The sequence below is a fragment of the Pteropus medius genome, unplaced genomic scaffold (genome assembly GCF_902729225.1).
Source record: "Pteropus medius unplaced genomic scaffold, Ma_sr-lr_union100, whole genome shotgun sequence".
In the NCBI taxonomy this organism is placed as follows: Eukaryota; Metazoa; Chordata; class Mammalia; order Chiroptera; family Pteropodidae; genus Pteropus; species Pteropus medius.
This window is the reverse complement of record NW_024347862.1, coordinates 944,295-958,131: the sequence shown is the minus strand read 5'-3', so window position 1 is coordinate 958,131 and position 13,837 is coordinate 944,295. Positions and strand designations below refer to the sequence as shown.

The following is a 13,837-nucleotide window of genomic DNA, read 5'->3' as shown; positions in this document are numbered from 1 at the left end:
TACTAATGGAAATTTCCTTTATAAGTATAAATTTTCTTTTAAAAAAAGGATAAATTTATACTTTGTTTTAGGCAGTTAATTTTCTCAAAATAATCTTCATGCCAAAGTGGCACATTTCGGGGTGGCATCTTCTGAACTCCTCTGGTAGTTAAATTTTTCATTTATAGAAATTTCATCTGGCTCTTTTTTGAATCTGCTGGCCATATTTGGTAATCTGCAATTGCTAGGTTATATTTATGTTTCATTTTTTTAGAATTCACACATACATCTACATTAAGCATCAGACAATTTTCTTTTATTTTTAGGCAAGGCAACCCTTAGTTGACCTCACAGATTGCAAGGACCTTGTCAGCTTACAATCCCTTATTTTTTTTTTTTTTTACACCTATAGCACCTGGTCTTCCTAGGTAGTCTCCCATCCAAGTACTAACCAGGCCTGACCCCGCTCAGCTTCCAAGATCATATGGGATTGGGTTTGTTCAGGGTAGCATGGCCCTAGACCAGATAATTTTCATATCTACGGTTCTGGTGGTCTTATCTTGTTTGTTATTCTATTGATTCTCACTCAGTTGGCTTGCCTTCCCATATACTCTATGACTTTGGAATTAGAATTCATATTTATTCTATATTAAATCTGTGGTAATTTGGGGGCTTAAAATGAGAATATTTTCTTCTCAAAAGGATTTACATCTGTGTCTTCAAGGAGCTAGGAAAAGCCACTGACCTGGAACCACTTCAAACGTCCGCTTCAGGATTGTAGCTAACATGAAAGTCAGGAACTCAGTTCCATCTCCTTGCACTGGAACAAGGCTTAGAACCTGGATTACAGTCCTGCTGAGGACATCTGTCCTTAAGTCCACCCAGCCCCTTTCATCTGCCCACTGCCCACTACTACCAGTCCCACCCCAATCTCTGTTTTCTGTTTTGTTTTGGGGGTGGGACAAGATAATGTACCTTGAACTCATTGCCTACTTCTTATCCCCTGATAAGCCCATCAGTTCATCAAAAAGTGTTTTCTATTCAGGATCTAGTTCTACAGTGGGAGGGTTTATTAGAGCACTTAGTATTCTGTATAACCAGATGTAGAATTAAGTCTAAATCTCTTTAACTTGTAGTTCAGAATTATTTCCATTTTTACATGCCATGAAAACAAATCTTGAGAGCTATTAAAACTATCATCCTCTTTTTCAATATCCTGATTACCAAAACGTGACAATTAGGATAACCCACCGACAGAAAGGACTTGTTATGGACTTAATTGTGCCCCCTCCCAAATTCACATGTTGAAGTCCTAACCCCCAGTACACTTCAGAATGTGACTGTATATAGAAATAGGGCCTTGTGATGGTTAAGTTTAAGTGTCAACTTAAGTTGGTTACAGGGATCCCAGATTAAACATTATTTCTGGATGTGTCTGTGAGAGTGTTTCTGGAAGAGATTAACATTGTAATCAGTAGACCGAGCAAAGCAAAAATTTGCTCTCTCAAATGTGAATGGGCATCATCCAGTCCATTGAGGACCTGACTAGCAGAAGAGGAGGAGGCAGAAAGAAAAAAATCATGCCTTTGTTCCTTGCCTCACTGATTTAGCTGGGACATCTCGTCTCTTCTTTGGATCTCGAACTGGGATTTACACCATTGACTCCCGGTTCTCAAACCTTTAGACTCAGACTAAATTATACCACCAACTTTCCTGGGTGTCTAGCTTGCTATGGCAGATCATAGGATTTCTAAGCCTCACTGGCATGAGCCGGTTCCTCAAAATAAATCTACATCTACATCTCCATCTACATCTATATCTATATCATCTATGTTTATATCTATATCTAGATCTATATTTATATATATATATATATATATATATATAATTGTCTCATTGTATATATCATTATATATATAATTTCCCCATCTAAAAGGGTAACTAAAATTAAATGAAGTTATATGTGGGGGGCTTATTCTATAAGACTACTGTCCTCAAAAGAAGAGGGAGAGACACCAGGAAGGTACGCACACAAAGGAAAGACCATGTAAAGACACAGCAAGAAAACGACCATCTGCAAGCCAATGAGAAAGGCCGCAGAAGAAACCTAACCTACTAACACCTTTATTTTAAACTTTTGGCCTTCAGAATTATGAGAAAATAAATTTCTGCTGTTTAAGCCACCCAGTCTGTGGTATTTTGTTTTAACAGTCCTAGAGAACTAATACAGACACTTACTTAGTATGCTTCGTATTTTTCTTATTCCTAGAATGACCTATTTCTCTTGTCTTCATGAGAAATTTAACCCATCCTTCAAGGTTATTTCAAATGTCACCTCTGTGAAAATTTTTCCTAATTCTCTGCATTCCCATATTTTGACATATTTCTTTCATAGAACTTTTTACATTGTGTCAGTATGTCTCTTGTACTAGATTGCAAATCCTTTAAGAAGAGCAACTATATAAAACCCATCTTTAAATTTCCAATATCTAGCTTAATGCCTATTGGATGAATAAATGAATGGATGTGTGAATGGATAAGTGAATGAATAAATGAGATGTGATTTCTCCTTAAGGTGCCATATTTCCTGCTGCTTCTAGTGGCTATTTATTCTTCAACACTGCCATCCAGGGCAGGGTGTGGAGATGCTCCTGGCAACATCCTAGCTCTCCATGGCTTCTTTCAGACGACTTGTTTTCCAATTTAAGCCAAATTTCCTCTTCCTATTTTGGTATTACCATATTCTACTCTTCTCATTACATCATCTATCAACCTCTCGGTCATTCTTCTCATTTACTGAGAACTTCTGTTCCAAGACCACAGTCCTCTCTACCCTAACATCAGTGACTTTCAATCCCATGTAGGTCATCCTTTTCAAAAACAGATTCAAAATTTCTTCCTCAATCCTAACATGTTACCCGTACCCTACTTTAGGAACTTATTACTTGGTCGCGCCCAGTCTTCATCATCACAAAAATGTTTTTATCTCTAAACACTTAGGCTCTGTAGTGATTCAAATAATGCCCCCTAGATGTTCACATCCTAAATCCCAGAACCTATGGCTATATTACCTTATGTGGCAAAAGAGACTTTGCAGATGTGATTAATTTATAACTTGAGATGGGAAGATTATCCTGCATTACCTGGGAGGGCTCAATGTAATCACAAGGGTCTTTATAAGAGGAAAGCAGGATGGTCAGAGTGAGAGAAAGCAATGTGACAACAGAAACAGAGGTTGATGTAATGTGGGGCCATGACCAAGAGAATGCAGGCAGTTGGAAAGGGCAAGAAAACAGACTCTGCTTTAGAGATTCCAACCTATTTTAGACTTCCGACTTCCAGAACTGTAAGAGAATAAATTTTTAAGATACTGTAAACCAGTAAGTTTGTGGCAATTTGGCTAGAACAGCAATAGGAAACTAACACAGGCTCCAAGAGACTAATTTATAACCACAAACTGTTCTCCTGACTCACTCACTCTCCCAGCACACCTAACCCTATTCTCACAATTGATTACCTCTCTCCTAGGCTTCATTTGTTTTCCTAGACACCAAGACATCACAATTTTAAATTTTAACAGCTCTGTTCCCAGAATGTCAAGGTCCTAATCACTTATTCTTTCATCTACTCTGATACTGCAAATATTGCAAACAACCAACCTCTTGCTTTCTTCTTTCCTACACTGAAAATATGAAATGTCGTAGGAGAAAATTACTCGATGATATGTTTTGGTGCCACTACAAACTCATTATATTTAACCTCAGCTAGACCTTCAGTCCCTCTTTATTCTTTTACATGACCTTTATTAGTGCCTTCTTTTTATTCTCATAGCAGTAATTAGAAACCATCAATGCTTCTAAAGTCACCTGCTCCATGAGTACCCCACTCCTTAGTACGTTATATTGACTTCTACTTTTGAGAGAAAATCAAAGTGTGGCATGAGCTGCCTCCAGCATGGCCTCTTGCTGCAGTCCCCCTTGCTTCCATTGTCCTTGCTTGTTCATCACTGTTGCCTCTGCCTAAAAGACCTTCCTTCCCTCTTTCCCTTGTTCTCTCTAACCTACATTAACCTAATAATAACTTTCTTACTTCTTTTTATTTTTCCAACCTAAAGTTAAATTTTCTATGAAGACTTTATTATCACCATCCAGTTCCCCAGTTGACCTCCCCTCTTTTGTGTTCCCATTTTATTGTACATACATCTATTGAAACTATCATACCACATGTGATAATGTTCAATTACATTCATCTAGTTATGTATCTCTCTCCTTTAACTAGATTGAGAATCCCTTGAGATGAATTAGTGTCTTATTTGTCTTGTTATCCCCAGGACTCTAGCACTATGCCTATAATGTTTTGAGAAACAGTAAGAAGGAGAGAAGGAGGGGCCTATTGAAATGGTAAGAGTTGTGGCCAGTCACCTTCCCCCACCATGTACATAAACCATCACCACCACTAAACATTAGACTTGCCTGTCACCTTCTCTCCACGATTAGTCTGTTTGGAGACTGCAGTTCGTCCCAGACCCTTAGGCAGAAGCTCACAGCAATCAAAATGACAAGCGCACTGGCATGTTCATCTGAGAGCCCTGCTTCATCAAATCCACTTCAGAATCAGGTAGACACTTTTGGCTACCTCGGTGCTTCAGACCATCTGGTCAGGTGGCATAGCGCCTACTTACAAGGTCAGTTTCTTATTGCCCAAAATAATCCAGATAATGCTGCAAAGTAAACTTTCTTTCTAAACTGTCATAGGGAAGTCTGCAGAATCATCACCAGTCCATGCCTTATCCACTTCTTTTAGTTCTCAGTTAGGTAGCAGGGATATTTCTCCAGAACATCGTTGTGATCTTCTAATTGCCCCTGAGGACAAAGGAATGGTCTGGGAGGACAAATACAGGTAGGACCCAATTCTCATGTACCTTTTCTGTGGGAAGGAGAGTAGCAATGAAGTGGGATCTCAGAAATGCTGGAAATAATAACCAGAATTTTGGTATCTCAGGGATGTGTCCGGTCTGCTTCATAGACATTTTGACCCTAAATCAAACTTTTTACTTTAGAAATTATGCCCCACATCTAAATGTTGGGTTTTTTTTTTTTTTTTTTGCATTCAAAACAATCTTTACCCCGACAGTAGAAATGGAGATGAGAGTAGAAACCGAAAGATGCTTCTTGGTGACACAATTTTTGGTTGGAGTTTGCCTGAAGATTCCTCTAAGTATCTGGGGCCTAATGTTATAATGACAAAAGGCTGCTAACTGCATGGAGAATGCTGAAAATGGGCAACCACAAGCAGCTCTATACAAATGAGGTACATCCTGTGCCAAAATAAAAAGGATAGCTACACTGAAGACAGAGCTCCTAGGAACCAAGATGGAGAAGGAAGCCAGCTTTACATGAAACTGGCACAAACAATGTTACTCGTGGTCAGATATTTAATCTTCCCATAGGTAATTTTGTCTGTGTAGATAACTGAAGGAAAATTTACTAAAATCAAAACGAATCAAACATAGAGCACATTCCAAAGCAAATATATTAGAGGATTGTCTGAAAATACATCTGTACCTCTGCCTTCTTTTCCTATATATTTGGAGAGGAAAGGGGAAGAGATGGAGAGGAATAGAAAGAAATTCTCACCCTTGAAGATTCAGTGGTTAAGTGGTTCCCCCTTAACCACTGCAATCCACAGTGATCTCTCTTTCCCCTGAATTCCTATAAGATTTTGCATTTTACTATATCTCCTGCTGGCTTGCATTATTAGATATCCACTCATGATCCAAGAACTCATCTCCCCAGTTAGTTGCAAGGCCCTTGAGGACAAGGACTGTTACACTGCCTATCATAGTGATTGAATATTGCAGACGCTCAAAATATTTGGTTGCTTAGGTAATGCCACCAGCAAATAATTCCAAATCACAAATATAATTTTGCCATACAGTATATGAAATTTAAGGAATAAATCTATCTTTGTGTTAACATTTTATGCCTTGTATTTTGCAGTTACTTAGAACAAGTTCAGAGAGCTGAATATTGGGATGGCGTGGGGGTTGTTGAGAGAACCGGGATGAATATTAAAATGTGTCAAGCCAGTGAAAAAATGTCCAAATGGGATTTTTTTAAAACTGGGTTATTGAGAATCTTTCCTAAAAGGTAAAAGGTGTTTGCTGGCGTCGTTTAATAATTAGAGCTGGAAGTCTAAGTCTTTGAGGGTTCCTTACCACGTTGGGAATTTGGGCACACTTCGCGGCTACGCGGTCTGCACTCTCATGTTCGGAGGACATTTGTGACAGTGCTGTCACGGCGGCTCCTCAACACCAGGCGGCGCCGGGCAGCGCACCGCCTCTGGACGCGCGGCCGCTCTTCCAGCAAGCTTTGCTTCCGCCGACCGAACCCCGGAAGTGGTAGTCGGCGGCTGCCGGCCGGCCGGCAGTCCTGATAGAATCTAGGCTGCGGTGCGCAGTCGCTCGCCCGGGCCGTCCGAGCCCGGCGGAGAGCTTCTCCGAGGCCGGCAGAGGAGACACCGTTGAGCCCAGGGCACGCCCGGCCGTGTGTAACCCTGTCTCGTCCGGCCCCGTCCTCGGCGTCTGTAAGTGTTCGGGGAGGGGGACCCTAAGGTTCAGCACCGCCCTCCTGAAGCTGCGAAGTGGCTCTCGGATCCCGGCATTATGAAGGCCTCGGAATTTTCCTCGAGAGCAGCATGTCTACCGGAAGGGGCCGGAGCGAGCGCGAGAAGCAGAGCTACCGCTATCGCTTTGCGGTGCCTGTAAGACATCGAGGGCCCAGAGCCGCGGCCGGGACCCCAGGTAGCACCTCATATTTCCTTGTATCTGGAACGTAGTTTTGCCCCATTCTCCAACTCCGAAGTAAAATAGAAAGAGGGCGGTCGCCTGGGGCAGCCCCTTGGTTCTTTTAGCCATGAAAGCAGAGGTAGTGTCCTCGTTACAGGAGACCCCAGCTATGTCCACCTGTGGCTTCAGTAACCTGCTGAGTAGCCGAAAGCTGATGGCTGTGGGGCTTCTGTTGGGCTGGCTCCTGTTCATCCACTTTCTAGTCAATGTGTGGCTTCTCTGCCTTCTGTCTGCATTACTGGTAGTGCTGGGAGGATGGCTGGGCCCAAACGCCATTGTGGGGGCTTCAGGTCGACTGCACCTGGAACGCTTCATCCCAATGGTCATCTGCCCTCCAAACCCCGAGGCAGAGAGGCAACTGGAACAGGAGATCAACCGCACTATCCAAATGATTATTCGGGACTTTGTGTCATCCTGGTACCGCTCAGTGAGCCAGGAGCCAGCCTTTGAGGAAGAAATGGAGGTTGCCATGAGAGGGTTGGCCCACGAGCTGCGGAGGAGGATGGGCATGGTGGACAGTCATGCTCTTGCCCAAAGGGTTCTGACTCTCTGTGGCTGTCACCTGCAGAACTATATTCAGGCAAAGGCCACAGCGAGGAAGCAGAGTGGTACAGTAGAGCCCTCCCAACTCTGGGAGGCTTACTGCCGGGCTGCTGCCCCACATCCTGCTGTACAAAGCACCAGTGCTGAGGTCACCTATACACGGGGCATTGTGAATTTGTTGCTTCAAGGACTAGTGCCAAAGCCCCACTTGGAGACCCGGACAGGACGCCATGTAGTGGTGGAACTCATCACTTGCAATGTGATCTTACCACTGATCCACAAGCTGTCAGATCCTGACTGGATCCACCTTGTACTGGTGGGCATCTTTTCCAAGGCCCGAAATAATCCTGCAGGAGTGGTTAAACCACTCTGCCCAGCCAGTGCCTTGGAACAGCCCTCAGTGCCCACATCTCTGCCACTGATCATTGAGGTACAGAGTCTGCCAGAAGTGAGAGCCCCTTCTCCAGCAGCAGCCCCAGTGCTCCTAAATTGTAATGAGCCAGAGGGACCTTCACGCCCCTCCCCAGAAGTTGAAGAAAGCCATGAAGCTATAGAGGGAGATTTAGGTGCAGTGCCAGAAGAAAGAAAAGCAGGAAACAACTCATCTCATTTCCTACAGCCAGATATCCGAGGCCCTCTGTTCTTATGTGAAGACACAGAGCTGGAGTCTCCATTGTCTGAACTGGGCAAAGAAACCATCATGCTCATGGCCCCAGGCAACTTCCTCTCTGACAGGATCCAGGATGCCTTGTGTTCCATAGAGGGTTCCCAGTCTCTGGAATGTAAGGATGGTGAGGGATCTGAAGGGACTGAGGAAGTTCCAGGAACACAAACAGAGACAGGCCTGCTGGTCTCCGTGCTGAATACCTGCCCAGAGATCCAGATTGACACAGCAGACAAGGAGGTAGAGCAAGGAGATGTCACATCTTATACAACTTTTCTAGAGAGTCCAGTAAAGACCTGCCCACCACGACCGTCATGCTTACAGAAGGATCTTACCAATAGTGTCAACTCCCTAGATTCTAGTCTGCTTTCCTCTTCTCCATCCGGTCCTCTCAGCTCAGCCACCTTCAGCTTTGAGCCCCTGAGCAGTCCAGATGGCCCAGTTGTCATCCAGAACCTGCGGATCACTGGCACCATTACAGCTCGAGAGCACAGTGGCACTGGATTCCACCCATATACTCTCTACACGGTGAAGGTAATGGGATTAGAACTGGTCACCCACTCTGGGTTTAGAATGGATTTGGAAAACAAAATTAGTGAAGCTAGTTTTCTAAGGGAAAGAAGCTACTCTTAGTTTGCGATGAGTGTTAGAAGCTCATTTGTAAAGCAGAGTAGGCTTGTATGCAGTACTCAAACAATCCTAGAATCTCGGGGTTGTTAGGATACTGAGGGTCATACTTTTCAGTTGTTCCCAAAGTATAGAGCTTTGTCCAGAAATTCTCTTTCCAAACTTCTTCCCTGTTAATTTTTTTCAAAATACTATCTCATCAAAAAATAGTATAATTTTTACTTTGTTTTAGGAAGGAAAGTTATCTACCTGTATATAACACAGAAGACAGCAAGTTGCTCTTTCCTAGAGATGTTTAAGCACAGAAACGGGAACTACTTTGTAGAAATGGTATAAAAGGGGTTCATGTATCAGATGGTTACTTCGGTTAGAGCAGCAGTTCCCTAAAATAGGATTTAGGATAGGCTGCCTTCAAATCTCCTGAAAAGTTGTATTTTTAAAAAATCTTGGGACCCAGTTTTGGAAACTCATTTAGAATCCATCAGAGACCATCAGGATCTATATATTTAAAAAGCAAACCAAGTGATTTTGAGGTGCAGCCAGGTTTGGAAATGTATCACTACTGAATAGTGGTCTCAGGGAATAGAATCTTCCACAGAAAGCATTGTAACTCCAAGTTTGAGAGCCCTACCCAGAATTCTACCTGTGTCTCTTACCTAGGCCTTTAACTGGTATTAGGGACTACTTTGCTCATGTCAGATTATAATGAATACTTCTTTTTCTCTCTGACTCTAGAAAACTTTAAAACACCAGCCTCAAGTCCCACCTACTAGGAGATTGTTTTTCTATCACTTGCCCACAATATAATACCTCAACCAAACAACAGTAACTGGTACCTAATGAAAACAAGTACATATATAGTTTTTCTACAGCATTTCTTTGTATTTTAACTACTCAGTCAAAAAGTCTTCCCCTGTACTAAGCTATAGCTTTCATGTTGTTTGTGTTGTTGGCTCTGGGGAAGCATATAGTACAGGTTGTCTGTCCTACATACTGGCCCTGCAAGCATATGAAGACAGCAAACTTTGACCCCTTACAAAATCTCTAATCTTCACATAACTTCTAATCATATAGGTGCTGTGTACTCAGGAAAAAAAAATTCAGTTTAACTCCAAGAATAATAATCTTTCCCCAGCAAAATAAGAACGAATATCCCTTTAATGCAGTCCAGGCAAACAAATTATTTTTGTTCATCAGCTATTTAGAATCATTCGTTCTTTCCTCAACTAATATAAATAATGACACGTTGAATATTATGGCAAAATGTTTAGCTCTTATAACTCCATTTTCATCAGTGTTTTACCTTATGTTTTATGCCTTATCTTTGGGATTTGAAAAATAGTTATGTAGCCATTTTTATAAGTGAAAATAAAGCGTTTGCAGGAGGGAGCTTTGAGATGGAAGGAGTGGAGAGCAGTAAAACTCATTTTTCACTTTCTGGGCCATGTATTTTGGGAAATGCATCTGATTCCTTAATTCAGCCAGCCTTGGAATTTGAGTTGTTCCTTACAACTTAGGGCAGCAATCAGATCTGGTAGGTCTGGGAACAGAATAAAAACATCTCCCTTCCTTTACCCCTACTCTCCTCTTACTGTGTGGCCATTGAGTTGATGCAGTAAACAAATCTGTTCATTCAACAGTATGAGACAGCCCTTGACAGTGAGAGCAACAGCAGCCTGCAGCAATTGGCCTACCACACTGTGAATCGCCGCTACCGTGAGTTCCTGAATCTGCAGACTCGTCTGGAAGAGAAATCAGATCTACGAAAGTTCATCAAAAGTTAGGAGTTTCCCCGACCTTGGACTGTCTGCTTGCTTTTTACATCTAGCCACCCTGATCTCAGAGGCTGGTGGCCTATTTGTGGGGAAGGATGGAGGAAGAGAATACAGTATCAAGGGTCCCTTGTGCTCCCCCTACCCCAGTTTGCATACAGGTGTTTTGGGTTTTAGTGCTGGACAGCAATGTTCACATTCTTTCTGTACTCTTTTGCTGAATGCTTTGTTCTGGGGTCCCAGTTAGTTTGAGCTTAAGAAAGAAGATCACATTTCCACCTTTGTGAGGTAGCATAAGGAGTTAAATTAACTTTTCAGATTCATAGATTGATTGCTCTTAAATGTTAAAATACTATCCAGAATTCCTTGCCAACTTTTCTTTAACAACCAGGCTTTTTAGTGTGTGCTATATGGCACAGGGACAATAAGAACATGTAATAAAATATAACTCTAAAAATCAGCTAGGAAACAACTACTTTGTTTTTTGAAAAAAAAAAGAGGGGAGCTGATGGTCACCCAAATAAACAATTTAATAAGTTTAGGCATAAATTGTGGATTTCAGTTATACATTTTCTTTCTTAGTAATAATAATATTGAACCAAGCTTGAAAATATATGCCAGGTTGTCTTCTAGCACTTTACACATATTAGCTCATTTAATTCTCATAATAGCTTGTGAGATAAATACTATCAGTATCCCTATTTTACAGAAAAGAAACAAAGTCAAAGATTAAGCAACTTGACGACAATTGTTACATAGGAGGAATTTGAGACGAAATTTAAACTTGAGCAATTGGACTTCATGGTCCTAGTTTGTAATCATTCTAATGTATAGCCTCTTACATCTTAATATTAACATTAACCATGAAAGTAAGTTGTTTGTATTAGATCCCTGGAGTATGTTTGGAACTCCTGAAATTAAAAAATCCTAGGGACAGATATTCAACAGTTTTTTTGTTTGTTTTACATATATGATATGGAATAGCTCTCGATGAATGTTAAGTGAATGAACCTTTTGTTTTTAAAGATGTGAAGGGTCCTAAAAAGCTCTTTCCAGATCTTCCATTTGGAAACATGGATAGTGACAGAGTAGAAGCCCGTAAGAGCCTCCTGGAATCATTCCTAAAGGTCAGCACCCTTCTGATTTGGCTTTGCTCACATTGTAGCTACCAAACATCCAAGCCAAGGTGGGGCTGGAATTTCTCTCTGATGTCTTTCTTGTGTCTTTTGCAGCAACTCTGTGCCATTCCTGAGATTGCTAACAGTGAGGAAATGCAGGAGTTCCTTGCTCTGAACACAGATGCTCGTATTGCCTTTGTCAAGAAACCGTTCATGGTCTCCAGAATAGACAAGGTACCAGCAGGGCCACTGTGCTCAGCCTTAGTTTCTCATCCTAGTGGAGGTAGTGCTTGAAAAATAAGGGAAGTAGGGGTGGCAGGAGGCAGCACAGAGGAGTCAGTAGAACACGGACTAGAATTTACAAGACTTGTTCTCAGATACTGGTTGGATTATCAACTTGCTCAATTACAGTGAGCAACTATGAGGATACAATACCCCTGACACTATAAGTGTGCACATATCTCCTGGGGATATCATGACATAGTTATTCTAGTGGAGGGATGTAAGGATAGATCTATACCTCCATAGACAGGTAGGGGCAGAAAAGTCTCTTTTGGAGGTGAAGGTCATTCTCAGTATTGACCACTCAGGAGAAAGAGCCCTAAACTTAGATAGGACACTAAGTTGGACTCAGATCAATACAGTAATTTTCTGTTGGCAAACAGTGTGGGGAGACTTGTACCTTCAAGAGAGTATCTCAGGACCTTTGGAGATGGTGGGAAGACATTTGTGTAACACATTGCAGCCTACAATTTATAGTCCCCGGAGCAGATGTCTTAGGTGTATGTTTATCAAAAGATGGCATATGTTTTAAAAGGTTAGAAAATACTGACTCTTTTGCAGAAGAGGGGCCTCCCTCTTCTCATCTAGACTTAAGGAGATAAAATGATAGTGGAATTTCATGTGGTAGGAGTTAGGAGACATTCACTGCTATGAAGAAAGAACTGCAAACTGGCAAGGAATGAACAAGGTAAAATCCCCAGTTTTATGCAGATGTGTTCATTCATTGATTCTTTCAGCATCTACTTACTATTTGTCTGTTTAAAGCCACATACTGTGCCAGTTTCTCATGATACAACAGTGAACAATTGAGATAAGTACCCTCCCCACAGACTACAATGTCATGAGCCTAGAGAGCAAGTTATATTTTCTAAGATACATTATACACATTCATGCCACCTTCTGTGTCCTTTCTCTGGTTTGGTATGCCCTAGTCTTTACTCTTATGCTCTCGTTCTGGCCTTATCTCAGCTAGTCATTAGCCTGGTATCTGACTATGCTAATGGATAAGGCTCCATTAGACATAGCTATCTACCCGTCCTGATTGCATAAAGCACTGTGAGAAAACTACTTATTCGGTGGTTTCTTTCTGACTCCTGCAGATGGTGGTGAGTGCTATCGTGGACACCTTGAAGACAGCATTTCCTCGCTCTGAACCCCAGAGCCCCACAGAGGAGCTGAGTGAAGCTGAGACAGAAAGCAAGCCCCAGACAGAAGGCAAGAAGGCTAGCAAGTGAGAAGCCCTTCAGTTGCCCGGGGACCCTTTCCCACTTTTCAGGTTGATCCCCAGTTCTCAGCCAAAGCCCATGTCCAACTCTCAAGCCCTAGAAGAAAGGAGACAGGTCAGACATACCAGTTTTTATGAAAAGCCAGACCTCAGACTCTTCAGTGCTCAACTAAAAGAAGCCTGAGATCCTGCATAAGCAGCCCTGCTGAATGTTTGTCTTGCCATGGGAACCCAGGTCCCAAATGACCAGGGATTTTTGGCTAGAAGGAGAACTCTAGAATATGTATATTCTCCTTTTCTGTTTTTCTGGAAAATTGAGATGTTTCTCTCCTATTAAAATTAAGTCTTATAACTGATCTCTATTTGCCATCATTTCTGGAAATTTGGCTTAGAGGTCGCATATACTAGCAATAAATGGGAAAGAGCCAGAATAGACACCTGCAGGGCACATTTTTGTATCTGGTTATTACTGCTCCTCTCCTGCACCAGAGGCCCAGATGTTCCGTGGCAGTACTCAAAGCCACCATGTGGAATGGCACCATACTTACCCTTACTAGAAATTTCGTATCTGTATCTGGGTCATTATAGAAAGAGGGAGAATGTGGGGAGAGGGGGACAGTCTTTGTATCTGTGTATCTGTGTTTGTGTTTATTTGGCTGACCGACTGTCTGTGTTATGTTCATTAACTAGCAATAACAGACCTACCATTCTTAGCCTTTACAGAGGGTGTCTGTCTGTCAGTCTGTCTGACTGTCTTTGTCTCTACGTTTGTGTTTCACA

At 42.0% G+C, this 13,837-nt stretch overlaps 1 protein-coding gene and 1 pseudogene across 2 annotated transcripts in view; one reads left to right on the top strand and one right to left on the bottom strand.

The window, feature by feature from the left end:
* Positions 1 to 382: 382 nt before the first annotated feature.
* LOC120615687 (uncharacterized) lies at positions 383 to 501 on the bottom strand (annotated as a pseudogene).
* A 5,870-nt stretch (positions 502 to 6,371) lies between these two features.
* The window catches only part of SNX19 (sorting nexin 19), a 38,703-nt gene continuing 31,237 nt past the window's right edge, over positions 6,372 to 13,837 (top strand). The window contains exons 1-5 of one of the 2 annotated variants that reach the window (XM_039878843.1): positions 6,372 to 8,567; positions 10,301 to 10,439; positions 11,459 to 11,559; positions 11,665 to 11,784; positions 12,933 to 13,063. In XM_039878843.1, the coding sequence (XP_039734777.1) occupies positions 6,894 to 8,567; positions 10,301 to 10,439; positions 11,459 to 11,559; positions 11,665 to 11,784; positions 12,933 to 13,063 (2,165 nt within the window). In that variant the 5' untranslated portion in view covers positions 6,372 to 6,893. The remainder of the gene's footprint in view (positions 8,568 to 10,300; positions 10,440 to 11,458; positions 11,560 to 11,664; positions 11,785 to 12,932; positions 13,064 to 13,837) is intronic. The other variant, XM_039878842.1, reaches the window with a different exon arrangement.